This window comes from Peromyscus californicus, unplaced genomic scaffold (assembly GCF_007827085.1).
Source record: "Peromyscus californicus insignis strain IS unplaced genomic scaffold, ASM782708v3 Scaffold_8__1_contigs__length_139910024, whole genome shotgun sequence".
NCBI lineage: Eukaryota > Metazoa > Chordata > Mammalia > Rodentia > Cricetidae > Peromyscus > Peromyscus californicus.
The window spans coordinates 85,699,915-85,714,058 of NW_026294606.1; the positions used below are offsets into that span (position 1 = coordinate 85,699,915).

Below are 14,144 nucleotides of genomic sequence, written 5' to 3' on the forward strand. Positions count from 1 at the left end.
GACCCCTGGCTTGGCTGAGGTAACAAATAGCTCTAGCGGGAGCCTTTTCTCATCAGCCATTTCTCCACTGTGCTGAGGATGGATCCCAGGGTTTCAGCATGCTAAGCAAGTGCCCTACCACTGATCTGCAGCCCCATTTTTATTTTATTTTTTTATTTTGAGACACATTTCACTAAGCTGCCCAAGCTGGTGTTGCACTCCCCAGTCTAGTCCAGGCCAGCCTTGCACTTGGGATCCTTCTGTTTGAGCTGGCTGGTAGCTGGGATCATCTCACTTCTTCATAGCAGTCACTGGGGTCACCTACCCCATAGGCTGCTGTCCTTGGGCAGAGCCACACCACTGCTGCCTGCTGTCCATCACGCTTATTCTTTTCTCCCTCAGAAACCCAAGCCCTGCGATGTAGGAACACTGTTTCTGGGCAGCGAGAGTTAGAGAATCTGTGCCATTCCCTGGAATAAATCTGCTGCCATTCGGTGTGCCTCGACCTGTCCTACAGGTCTTGATTTCTTTCTCTTCCCTCTCCAATCCCATCCCCTTTCTCCTCCCTCCCTCCCTCCCTTCCTTTCTTCCCTTCCTTTGGATTTTTGAGACAGGGCCTCACTATGTGTCCTAGCCTGGCCTTGAACTTGACCTTCCTGCTTCAGCTGTCTTCTGCCTTTCTGGGTGTCGAGCTCTGTCCCTGACTTTTCAGTCCAGTACAAGTGAGAGAGAGAAAGTCCATGTGATCTCTGAGAGAGACCATCAGTCAGCTGTCAGGGCAGGGCTGGAGAGCCTAGGGGACCAGGAGGCCTAGGGGAGGCTGAGGTGCACAGAGGCCTAAGCATCGGCAGGAGGCATTCCTGTGAAGGTCCAGAAGACGGACAAGCATAGCCTGAGGCCTAGAAGGATGCTCTGGACACAGAGCAGGACTCACTTGAACTGGATCAGGGTGACACCAGAAAGAAAACAGAATTGATAAAGCTATTGCTGAGGAGGGGCCAGGGCTGGGACAGAAAGTCCCAGGAGTCTCTAACTTGATACTTGGGGTAGTTCCAGCTGCAACTCCTCCTCCTAGCAATCCAAGTTGTCTGCTTCCTTGCTGGGCTCGGATTCCAGGGAGATGGTGGGAGTCGGGGGGTCTACTAAGGCCAAGGGCTGAAGTAAAAGCTGGTAGCTTTCCATCAGGCCCCCAGGATGTGGCAGTCTTGGGAGTGTAGTCTCCCAGGTCACCTACCCAGGAAGGGCTGTGTGCCTTTATTTGTTTCTAGAGTGTTCATGTGACCTTAGGGGGAGGGTTCTGGGGACAGGCTGTGCTGTTGGCTGTGCCAGAAGCCCAGGCCTGGCAGAGGAAGGACACGGGAGGCCAGCTTCTCCCTGAGACCCTGCACAACCTTTTGTACCGGCCCAGGCCCCAGCAGCCTTGGAGTCTGTCCACTAACTGACAGCATCCACCGTGCCCAGGGTAGACGGTGAGGCAGCAGAAGGGCGTCTCCATCTTTGTGCCTCAGGGTAGCTGTGTGGCTTTCTCCGTAGAGCAAGGCACATTGTTGTCCTCATCCAAGCAGAAGTCTGTTTATTACCCAGCCTGGTATGTCCCCTCCCACCCTTCCCGACCCCCAGGTTCCTTTCTCCTCTCCTTCCCCCACTCTAGTCCACTCAGCGCTTCCAGCCCTGGGTCACCTGAGGGTGAGTCTAACGGCCTCTGATGTCACACCTCTGATGTCACACTGGTTTCGTGTTCCCTTTCCCCAAACACAGCTGTGTTTGACAAGAAGGAGGGTCACTCTGTCCCCATAAAGTGGCTTGGCACGTGCTATTGAGATGTGTCCTGTATGAGATATGCACTTAGCCACAGGCTGAGGTTGAGGCAGCTCAGGGCCTCTCTGTACCCTGCCCTGCACCAGGCCCTACACTTCCACCTTAGCATGACAAGAGGAAACTCAGGGTTTACCATGTCTGTAGGGCTGAATGCAGAGAACAGGTTCCCTGACTAGGAAACAGATGAGTGTTTTCAGGGACAATATGTAGATAAGGGACAGTCTGGGTGACACTCACAGGGGAGGCAGATCCAGTTCTGAAAGAGTCCACAGGATGGGCTGTGGAAAGGAGACTGGAGACTGAATGTGATGAACGCAGTGCTCTGGATATCGGTCTGTATGCTGTAAATGTGTTACTCTGATTGGTTAAAAAATGAAGTGCTGATTGGCCAGTAGCCAGGCAGGAAGTATAGGTGGGGCAAGCAGAGAGGAGAATTCTGGGAACAGGAAGGCTGAGTCAGGAGTTGCCAGTCAGACACAGAGAAGCAAGATGTAAAGATGCCGGTAAGTCACAAGTCACGTGGCAAGGTATAGATTTATAGAAATGGGTTAATTTAAGATGTAAGATCTAGCTAGCAAGAAGCCTGAGCCATTAGACTATACAGTTTGTAAGTAATATGAGCCTCTATGTGTTTATTTGGGTCTGAGTGGCTGCAGGAGCTGGGTGGACACAGGAAAACTTCAGCTACAATACAGGCATGGCTTGGCCCCAGCCTCAGCCAGGGAAGGGCAGAAGAGCCCAAATTTGGGACACCTTTGCAAGCGGTATGTGGCAGGCACCATGGAGGCTGTGCTTCAGGGCCCTGCCCTGCAGATCAAAGCTTCCCAGTGTTGGGCAACTCTGGATGGATATCAGTGGTACAGATGACAGTCCCTAGGGCTGTGGGCTGAGACTCAGAGTCTCCATGGCTTTTAGTGGTCTCCCACTCCAGGAGGAGAGACAAAAGCCTTCAGGCTCTAGACCAGTGGTTCTCAACCTTCCTAATGCTGTGAACCTTTAATACAGTTCATCATGTTGTGGTGATCCCCAACCCTAAAATTATTTTCGTTGCTACTTCAAAACCATAATTTTGCTGCTGTTGTGAATTATAAATATCTGATATGCAGGACATCTGACATGGGACCCCTGTGAAAGGATCATTTGACCCAAAGGGGTCGTGACCCATAGGTTGAGAACAGCTGCTCTAGTGGAACAATGTTAGTGGGGGTATGTACAAGGAGGAGAAAAAACTGGGAAGTGGAAGGCTGAGTGGGAGAGACACTGCCAGCCGCCATCAGGATAAGGAAGATGTAAAGTACCGGTAAGCCACAAGCCACGTGGCAAGGTATAGATTAATAGAAATGGATTAATTTAAGCTGCAAGAACAGTTAGCAAGAAGCCTGCCACGGCCATACAGTTTGTAAGCAATATAAGTCTCTGTGTTTACTTGGTCGGGTCTGACGGCTGTGTGACTGGCGGGTGAGAGAGATTTGTCCTGACTGTGGGCCAGGCAGGAAAACTCTAGCTACAGGGGTACAAGGCTGGGATTCCCAACCACTTGGATGCTAGTGTAGGTGTGAGGCTGGGCCTCCTGAGTGAGTCAAGCATGGCCACAGAGCAAGTCCTGGAGGAGCAGGATGGCCTCAGCAGGGAGGCTGAGAGAGGAGTGAGTGCACACTGTGAGGAACAAGAGCCAGGGCATGCTGAGAGTGGAGCAGCAGAGGGGGCCAGCATCTTGGAACCCCCCCCCAGAGTCCTGCTGGCTTGCCAAACCTGCACACCAAGCCTTTCGCTACACCCAGAGGTCCCTAGGTCAGACTCCCACACATTGCAGAGATGTAGTGCCAACGTCTACAGCGTATTTGTGCATGTAGGAACACACAGAAATTCACATGCACAGGATACACGCAAATATGTACGTGTGTGCACACAGACACAGTGTACAGACACTTGTACACATGCATGAACACAGAGCTACATATGCACACCACACACAAATACACATGTGCACCATGTGTGCATAGGCATGCAGAACTTTCTTGCAAATATACATTTGTGTGCACAAGATATACACACATATATATATACACCCATGTGTCAAGAGTGTGGCTATTGAGGTCTGTGGCTCCAGTAAGTCCGCTCCCAGAAGTTTCTAAAGCAAGAACTTCCAACCTTTCCTCATCACACAACACAGGAAACATGAGTGTGTGGGGCATCCTGAGATGGAAGGGAAAGCTGCCTAGGGCCAAGTGTGACTGTCCTGGGAAAGTGACCAGGCCAAGTGTGACTGTCCTGGGAAGAGGCATCAACTTCTCAAGAACAATTTCCCAAGATCTTGATTACCAGCAATTCCCAGGACTGAATGAACTGCACCTGCAGCCCATGGCCCAGGCAGCTGCCCACCACTGGATGACATGCACCCACAGCCTGGAAAGTTGCTCAACACTGGATGAAATGCATCTATACCCCGAGCAGCTGCCCACCACTGGATGACATGCACACACAGCCTGGGCAGCAGCCACAAACCCATTTATCCTTGTCCTGAGGGCTGGAAACAAGCCCAAGAAGACCCGAGGGTTACCAAAGTGCCACCAGAGGTCATTTCTCTGTGTCTTAGGACCTGTACTTTTTCACATTAGAAATGTCCATTTTTTTTCCATAGCAGAGAGCAATCTACTTATCCACCACATGGCCCAAGTATCTACCTTTACTGCCATTGGCCACACGCAGAGAACCAAACTAACTTTCAAGCACCCAGAGAGAAATCCTGGGAGCCCTCAGTATGTCCTGCTAGGACCACTGAATGTTCTTTGCTGCTCCCCACACACAAGACATCAAAATAGGACTCATTACTGAATCCTCCCATGAGGACCATTGCCTCACTGATGGAGGCCAGTACCATCTGTGTACACAGACACATATGCATGCATGTGAATACATATGTACATGCAGATGTACATACAAATACCCATACGTGTACACAATACATATACAGTCCAAAAAAACACGTATGTGTGTGCACACACTTCTAAACTACACATTGTCCAGGACAGGAAATAGCAGTAAGTACTGGTTAATTTTTATCAACTTAATACAAGCTAGAGTCATTGTGGAAGAGCGAACTTCAATTGAGGAATTGCCTCCACCAATTTAGACCATAGACAAGTCTGTGGGGGCATTTTCTTGATTAATAATTGATGTGGGAGGGTCAAGGTCATTGTGGTAGGTGTCTCCCTGGGCAGGTGGTCTTGGGTTGTGTAAGAAAAGTAACTGAGCAAGTCATGGGGAACAAACCAGTAAGCAATGCTCCCCGCATGGTCTCTGCTTCAGTTCCTGCCTCCAGGTTCCTGCCTTGAGTCCCTGCTCTGACTTCCGTTCATGATGGACAATAAGCTGTCAGATGAGTAAACCCTTTCCTCCCCAGGTTGCTTCTGGTCTTGGTGTTTATGGCAGCAGCACAAAGCAAACTGAGACAACCTCACTGCTTTATGAATAATGCCCCTGAGGAGGCCCGATGCCTTTCTTGTGTAGCTGTTTTCTAAACGTTAGACATGTCATATATTTAGCACATCCACATTACTTTAATGATGTACAATAGGAGGAAGTGGCTATGGTAAGCAAGATGAGATCTGAAGGCTGGCAGGATGGCGCAGTAGGTAGAGACACTTGCACATAGGCCCGAGGACCTGAATTTGACCCCCAGATCCCATAAGGCAGCAAGGAAAACAGGCTCCCAAGAGTTGTCCCCTGACTTCTACATGTGTGCTACGGCATGTTCGAGCCCGCATACAGAATAAAGAAAATAAAGGCTGGTGAGAAGACTCAGCAGGTAAAGGCATTTGCTGCCAAGGCCGATGGCCTGAATTTGATCCCTGGGACCCACACAGTGGAAGGAGAGAACCTGTTTCTGCAAGTTGTCTTCTGACCTTCACTCATGTGCACGCACGCACACACACACACACACACACACACACACACACACACACACACAAGTAAATGTAATAAAAATGAATAAACAAAATTTCAAGATGAGATTCTGAGCCACCCGTGATGGAGAAGCACATGGCAACACTAACAGTGAAAACCCGTTGATTACAAAGGACACCTGTATGCTGGCCCAGCCCGACCTCAGTCATCTCTAGGTGAGGAGGCAGTGGGGGCACTGCCTCTCCTTACACACACATCTGTTCCCACCCAGAGGGTGCAGCACCATGACCCTGGGTCACAGGGAGGGCCCTGACTAACCAGGTGCTGCAAATATTGACCTTGTGTCCTGAGCACCAGCTGGTGCCTCCTAGGGACATTGGAGATGGGATGGCACTCACCGACTTTATCGCTCTGGGAGTGGTGTGTGTGGCTTTGGAAAAGTAGCCCTGCTTTTTTTCCAAAGTAGGGTCCAGGCATCACATGCTTGCTGAGAGCTTGTACTAACACCTACCTGTCCCCATGGTGCATCCTAAGTTCTGGGCCCAAAGCCTCAGAGCAGGGTTGGTGATCTCCTAGGTACATCACACACATCTCAATTGACCCCACTCACCCTGGCTAGTTTGCCTTTGTGTTCTGATTGGCCAAGTCACCAGAGAGCTGTCCTGGGGCCACAGCTCTGATCCTGCTCACAGGTCATAGATGAGGCCTTCTCTCTCTATGTCCCCAGACTCAGTGGGACTCAGAGCTGGAGGCCAAAAGGTTGTGGCCAGATACCATGGGGACCAGCCGAAGATGCAGCCAGCCAGCACATTACCAGAAAGCTTCCCACAAAAGACAGAAAGTGGTCTTAACAAGTGACTGGCTCTTCCCCACCCCCCCCCCTTCAGGGCCTCTCTCTCTCTCTTTCTCTCTCTCTCTCTCTCTCTCTCTCTCTCTCTCTCTCTCTCTCTCTCTCTCTCTCCCTCTCCCTTCCTCTCCCTCTCCTTCCCTCCCTCCCTTCCTCCCTCCCTCCCTCCTTCCCTCCCTCCCTCCCTCCCTCCCTCTCTCTCCTCTCTCTCTCTCTCTCTCTCTCTCTCTCTCTCTCTCTCTCTCTCTCTCTCTCTCCCTCTCCCTCTCCCTCTCTCCTCTCTCCCTCTCCCTCTCCCTCTCCCTCTCTCTCCTTCCTTCTCCTTATCCCTATCCCTCCCCCCCCCCTCTCTCTCTCTCTCTCTCTCTCTCTCTCTCTCTCTCTCTCTCTCTCTCTCCCTCTCTCTCCTTCCTTCTCCTTATCCCTATCCCTCCCCCCTCCTCTCTCAGGTTCTCCTCCTCCACCTCACCCTACTCACCCCTGGCCGTTTCCACACAAAGGGGACCTGGGGCCTCTCACTGTAGAACAGGGAGCCGTTGCTGGCAGGGAAGTCAGCATCCTCAAACAAGGTGCTGGACTGCAGACAGCACTGCCTCAGCTGCTCAAAGCTTTGACCCGAGGAGTGGATAGTCCGGGCATCCTTGGGGACTGGGTGTGGCTGGGGTCTCAGAGACTGGTGCAGGTAAGGCATGACTGCTTCTCTACAGCCAGGTGGAGGGAGAAGATGTGAGAGGCAAGGCGAGAGTAGACAGCAGAGAGGAATAGCCAGAGGCCCTCGCTCTGGCCTCCACCCACTTGCTGGGCACCACCCTGTGAAATGAAATAGGGCCCTCCCAAATGGCAAATACTGAGTGAGACCTCTGCCCGTTCAGAGTTCCGAGGAACCATAGGCATCTCAGGAGCATGGCTGTCTGAGCAGAGGGAGAAGGTACCTTATTGGTGGAAGTATTAAGGCAACTCCATGTAGTTAAAAGGGAGGTTTAATTTGTGAGGTAACTTACAAGTAAAGGGATTGGTTACAGGGTCCGGGAAAGGTGAAGCGCAGTCCAGTGGTGTTCTCTGGAGAACTCTGCTTGATCCTACCTCCAGCATCCAGGATCCAGGAACCAAGAGAGCCGGCACATCCGGATCTCGGGTCTGAAGGGGTCCCATCTTGGCCCCGCCTCATAGGCATGACAGTAGCCTCAATAGGGGTAGTACTTCCAGGGCAAAGCTGGAACAGCTACTCACTACAGTACCTTTTTGATGCACTGAGGAGTCCCCTGAAGGGCAGGCAGCTTCATAGGGAAGGACAGCAAGCAGCCAAATTGTTTCTGGAGGTGGCTGGGGGGGTCTAGAGTCAGGCAGAGAGTGGCAGAGCTCTGTGGTTGGAGGGAACTGGGTGAATCACAATGTACACTGCAGGCAGATGGACCCTTGTGAAGACAACCCCATCCTGACTCACATCAGAGCTCAGCAGTCTCTTGTGTGGCAGACCTTCCTAAAGTATGTGGAACACCGTCTGGATCCCAGCCACTTGACGGTCACAATGATGAGGTTACATCCCCACCACGCCTTCCCTACAAGGCTGGGGAATTGACTCAAGTGGGAGAGTGCTTACTGCACTCAGGAGGACCCGAGTTTGAGCCCCCAGGAGCTACATAAAAAAAGCTGAGCACAGGGGCATCCACTTGTAATTCCAGCACTGAGAAAGTGGAGATAGGTGGGTCTCTTGGGGCTAGCTCCAGGCCAATGAGAGACACTGTCCCAAAGAACAAGGTTAGTCCAGCGGAGGTGGCACACACCTTTAATCCCAGCACTCAGGAGGCAGAGGCAGGCGGATCTCTGTGAATTCCAAGCCATCCTGGCCTACAGAGTGAGCTCCAGGATAGCCAAGGCTATTACAGAGAAACCCTATCTCTAAAAAGAACAAAACAAGGCCGGGCGGTGGTGGCGCACGCCTTTAATCCCAGCACTCGGGAGGCAGAGGCAGGCGGATCTCTGTGAGTTCGAGGCCAGCCTGGGCTACCAAGTGAGTTCCAGGAAAGGCGCAAAGCTACACAGAGAAACCCTGTCTTGAAAAACCAAAAAAAAAAAAAAAAAAAAAAAAGAACAAAACAAAAACAACAAACAAACAAAAAGGAACAAGATATGAGGGCTGGAGAGATGGCTCAGTGGTTAAGAGGTTCCAGAGGACCCTAGTTCAATTCCCAGCACCCACATGGCAGCTCACAATTGTCTGTGACTCCAGTTCTAGGTAATCCAGTCCCTTCTTCTGGCTTCTGTAAGCACTGCACACACATGGTGATATACATACATGCAAGCAAAACACTCATACAGATAAGGAAATAATAACAACAACAAGGTGTATGGCATCAGAGGAGTACACACTCTCTCCAAAAGCATGAGGTCCTGGTGGTTTGACCCTGAGGCAAGTGAGCTCAAAGGATGGCTATAAATCTCCCCTCCAGACCTTACCCTCACAATGTCTCTCATCACATTAAACTCTCCATCAGGATCTTGCAGGCTCTCAGTGGCTTGAGCAAAGCTTCTAGGCATCTTAGAAGTAGACCCAGGCATTCTGTGGCACAGCCTCTCTTCCTGGAGCAGGATAAGGGTACCTGAGCAGCTAGCAGAGTCTGTGACAGGGTTTCCAGGTCTATGGTAGCCACTGGGAAATGCCAACTGGGTGGCTGCCTAAGATGAAGATGATCCCCAACTTCACAGTGCCCTCAAGAGACCCTGTCAAACTAGTTTACAAGACATAGGGTTGAGACTATTGTTTCACTGACAAGAGTATATGTCTGCCATGCAGGAGGCCCTGGGTTTGGTGGTACATGACTGTAATGCCAGCACCTGGGTGAAAGGCAGGAGCAGTGGAAGTCTAAAGTTGCATAGCCTGGGCTACAGACCCTGGAGAAAGCAGGGAGGGGAGGAAGGAAGGAACAAGGAAAAAGAAATTGTATAATTTCTCCCCATCTGAACTTCATGGTCAAGTTCCTCAGAACTTGGCCAGTCCCTCAGAAGCTTTCTGTTTCCACACACCAGGGATGACATTTTGGTGTGCCTTAATGAGTTCTAGCAAATGAGACAGGCTTCAGGGTGCAGATAGGTGAAAATATATTGCTGAGCATGAAAATCTGCCTTACAGCCAAGAGTTGTCAGTGGGATTTCCTTCTGTGGGAATACAGTTTCATGCCATGTGCTAACAGCATCACATGGAAACAGGGTGGTACTATAGGGTGAGGCAGGAGTAGGGCAAGGAGGTGGTCACCAAACTCTCTGCTGGAGCCCAGAGATGTATAATGATACAGCATAGTGAGGGTGGCAAGCATCCCACTGTGTGGGGGCTCTGGGTTCGGGGGACAGAAGTGAGCTCACGGTGTTGGACCGGGGGGATCAGGAGACAGGTATTGTGGCTGTAAAGAGGAGGCGGGTGTCCTGAATGGGATTGCACACTGACTGGGAAAACAGCCTTGGGAAAGCAGCTCTCTGGGAGGGCTTGAACAGAAGTTTGAACAGAAAAACTCACTTCTGGTGGTGGTGTAGATGTGACATGTAGAGGGGTGCTGTTGGGAGTCATGAGAGCAGCCAACCAACAGGGAGCGCTGTTGGAACTAGACTTGAACTCAAGTCCAGCTCCCGGGCTGGAAACTTCCACAGCATCAGGTAAGGCTCTGGTTACCAGGGAACCAGATGATGCAGGAGCCTGGCTGCGAAGAACCACCCAGCAGAAAGGAGCACATCACTCACAAGACTTCACCCAGAGGCAAGGCAAGCTTCCCATCCTCCTGCTGGAGGCCTTGGTGTCTTGGAGCAGATGCTCCCAAAGTCAAGTCTTGCTTCCCACAGAGACCCAGAACTGTGGCCTTCCCACAGAGACCCAGAACTGTGGTGTGTCTCCAGAGGTGGTCCAGGACCCTGGCGAACATTCCTGGCTCCTGCAACTGGCTAAACTTGCCCCGTCCTTGAAGAAAGTTTTCATAACCCCAGGAGAAAGTCCCCATAATGACAGACTGCACAGTCACCCCTTGTGAAAGGGGAAGTGGACTCTTCCATCTTCAGTAGGAAGGATTACACCTCTTACTTTTATCTAGTGCTTGTTAGCATTCACTAGGGGTTAATGTCACTGCCTGGAGCTGGGGGAGGGTGACAGGAGGCTATGGTCCCCAGGCTGTGGTCTGGCTGAGTGTGGATGAAAGCAGAGGTGTGGGGTAACAAAGGGCACAATGGAAGGGAGGTTACGTCAGGCACAGGATCAGGTCACCTTCGCTCTTTAAAACACACACACACACACACACACACACACACACACACACACACACACACACACATTTACTTGTTTAGTGTGTGTGTGTATGTGCACGCTCACATGTGCTCACAAGTTTCATAGGACAATTTACGGAAGTCAGTTCTCTTTCTACCATGTGGATCCCAGGGACTGAAGTCAGGTCATGAGACTTGGATCCAGGTGCTTTGTCTGTGGAGCCATCTTGCTTACCCACCTTTGTCCTCCCACGTGGTGAGCCTAACAGTTATAGACTATGCGGACATGCCTGATGACAGATACATCTCCCATGAGTAAGACAGGCCACATACAGCCGTATTACTCCAAACTCTTCTCTATTGCCTCTTCTTTTCTTCCAACTCTTTGTGTGTGAGAGGGGGTGCATGTGTGTAGGGGGTGCATGTGTGTAGGGGGTGCATATGTGAGGGGGTACATGTGTGTAGGGGGTGCATGTGTGTAGGGGGTGCATGTGTGTAGGGGGTGCATGTGTGAGAAGGGGTGCATGTGTGTAGGGGGTGCATGTGTGCAGGGGGTGCATGTGTGAGGGGGTACATGTGTGTAGGGGGTGTATGTGTGTAGGGGGTGCATTTGTGTAGGGGGTGCATGTGTGTAGGGGGTGCATGTGTGTAGGGGGTGTATGTGTGTAGAGTGGTGTGTGTGTGAGAAGGGGTGCATGTGTGTAGAGTGGCGAGTGTGTGAGAGGGGGTGAATGTGTGTAGGGTGTTGCGTGTGCATATTTGAGGTCAGGTTGAACTATTGGTGTCATTTCTTAGCACTATCATTTATTATTTATTTATTGCTTTTGTTTTTGTTTTTTTGAGACAGGGTTTCTCTGTATAACAGCCCTGGCTGTCTTGGAACTCACTTTGTAGACCAGGCTGCCCTTGGACTCACTGAAATCTGCCTGCCTCTGCCTCCCAAGTGCTGGGATTACAGGTGTGCACCACCACTGCCTGGGAACCGCCATCTTTTTTTTTTTTTTTTTTTTTTTTTTTGACAACAGAGTCTCTCACTGGCCTGTAACTGACAAGGGGGGCCATTCAGTGAGCCCCAGGGATACAACTGTCTCTACCTCCCCAGTATTGGGGTGACAAGCATGCATCACCATATTCTTTCTTTTTCTTTCTTTCTTTCTTTCTTTCTTTCTTTTTCTTTCTTTCTTTCTTTCTTTCTTTCTTTCTTTCTTTCTTTCTTTCCCTTTTTCCTCTCAAACTTAGGTCCTTATGCTTGTGAGGCACACACCCTTGTTTTAAACACTGTGTATGTTAACCAGGTGGCACTCTCTCTCCCCAGGCCCATCAGTGCAGTATCCCTAGCCACACAGCTGGACCATGTGCACAAGGTCCACTGTTACTTCTCATCACTCAGATGAGTGCAGTAGCCATTGTTTTCTTCTCACATGAATGTCCAGGTAGTGTGAGCTGTCCGGCTCTGTCCAGGGGCTGGAATCATGACTTAGTGGCAGCTAAGGAGCCCCAGCAACCACCGTGTTCCCTGGCCGACTTCCAGGATGCCCTTCGATCCACTTTCTTGGTGTTTGTTTGTTTGTTTGTTTGTTTGTTGGGCATAGAATCTTACTCTGTAGCCCAGGCTGGCCTTGAACTTGAGGGGATCCTCCTGGCTCTGTTTCCCCAGTATTGGAATTGCGGGCTTGTACCACCATGTCCTGCATCCACACTACCTTGCCCCCTCTCTTCCTTGTCTGCAGCAGAAAGACGCTAGTATTTGTGTTTCCAAATGGCTTTGCTGTGTTTTCCATAGAAGAATTGACCATTAAGTAAATATTATTTCCAGAGCTCAGTTTTCGCAAGAGACAACCAGGCCCGTAGGACAGATCTTCTGTCATTGCTTGGAGCTCTGGTGGAAAGAGGGTGATGACATTTTTCCGTAGGAAGGGCCACGTCTTATCTAAACTCACTGAGCTGGGGCAGAAGCACCCTCCCATAGGCTTTCCCAGCATCTGCGCCAATGCAAACATGGAGTTCGGACTAGCAACATGTGGCTGTGGCTGTGGGCACATGAACGCTAATGAGCCAGCGTGGAGAAAGGGATTAGGAAACAGCACTTTCTGTCTGCTGCTGTGGCCTCATTCTGCTGTGATGGAAATAGTACTTTGTGTGCCAAAGGACCCAAGTGTACCCTGAGGACACCCCCAGAATCTGCCACTTTAACTATGAAGACTTGGTTTAGATGTATGTGACTGCTGAGGAATTTTCATTGACAAATAGTTTCTGAAACACACTTCCTTTCTACTGGAGTCTGACTGAGAGTAGCTCAGTGGGTAGAGTACTTGCCTAGCGTATACGAAGCCCTGAGTTCAATCCTCAGTAGCCCATAAAACAGGCGCAGTGATGCATTTCTGTAATCCCAGCACTTGGGAAGTGGAGGCAGGAGAATCAGGAGTTCAAGTTGTCCTTGGCTACATAGTGAGTTTGAGGCCAGCCAGGGCTACACGAGATGCTGTCTTAAAAATAAAGAAAGCCACTGAAGTGATTTTATTCCTTAAATCAGCTTATACATTGTAACAGTATTTTTCTAAATTAATAAAGCATTCTCCATTTTTATTTCTCAAGAGCATTTTCTACCAGGATGAATTCTCTTTCATGTCAAGTCTATGGTGGGAGCTGGAAGGCGGGTATAGTGGCATAGAATTTACCCAAATCCACCGCAAACACCATAAACAAACAAACAAACAAAAAAAACCAAAACAAGCAAGAGAAACAAAGATACAATACAGCCCTGACTCTCAAGCTCCTAGTAGCACCTAGACACCACACGCACATAAACCACACAGATATACATATATGAACAAACCACAAAAGGTAGGCACGAGCGGCACAGACATGAAAATCACAGAAGTACATGCATGCACCAATCATACACATGTGCTTGTGGGTACAAACCACATACATATACACACAGGTGCACATACATGCACAGCTTTTCTTGAAGACAAAAATGCACATTTGATTCCCCGCTAGTGCAAGTCTCTCAACTGTTCGTGCACTGACCTTGGGATGCAGGAAGCTCCAACACTTGAGAGCAGGAATGTGTGTGGTGTGCCCGTGTGTGCTCTGAGAGTGGGCCTGTGGTCTCATGAGCTTCGTAAACCATAGTGAGACCCTGGAGCTGGGAGAACGGCAGTACCTGGCAGGCATGGTGTGGAGCAGATGGCTGACAGCCGCAAGGTGAGAACTGAGAAACACAGGCCAAGGGATAATGCTATGCCTGGATGCAAGGCTTAGAGAAATTCCTGGTCATGAAGAGGTCTGGGAACACACCGTGGAGGGGTGGGAGGGACACTTGGTGTGAGCTGGCACATGCTTC

General features: G+C 50.4%; 1 protein-coding gene across 1 annotated transcript in view; it reads right to left on the bottom strand.

Annotated features, from left to right (window-relative positions):
* The window catches only part of Capn9 (calpain 9), a 47,435-nt gene that overhangs the window by 31,118 nt on the left and 2,173 nt on the right, over positions 1-14,144 (bottom strand). Inside the window, 3 exon segments of the mRNA XM_052729179.1 lie at positions 7,029-7,251; positions 7,552-8,117; positions 9,008-9,130. Of these exon segments, the coding sequence (XP_052585139.1) occupies positions 7,029-7,251; positions 7,552-7,724 (396 nt within the window). The 5' untranslated portion in view covers positions 7,725-8,117; positions 9,008-9,130.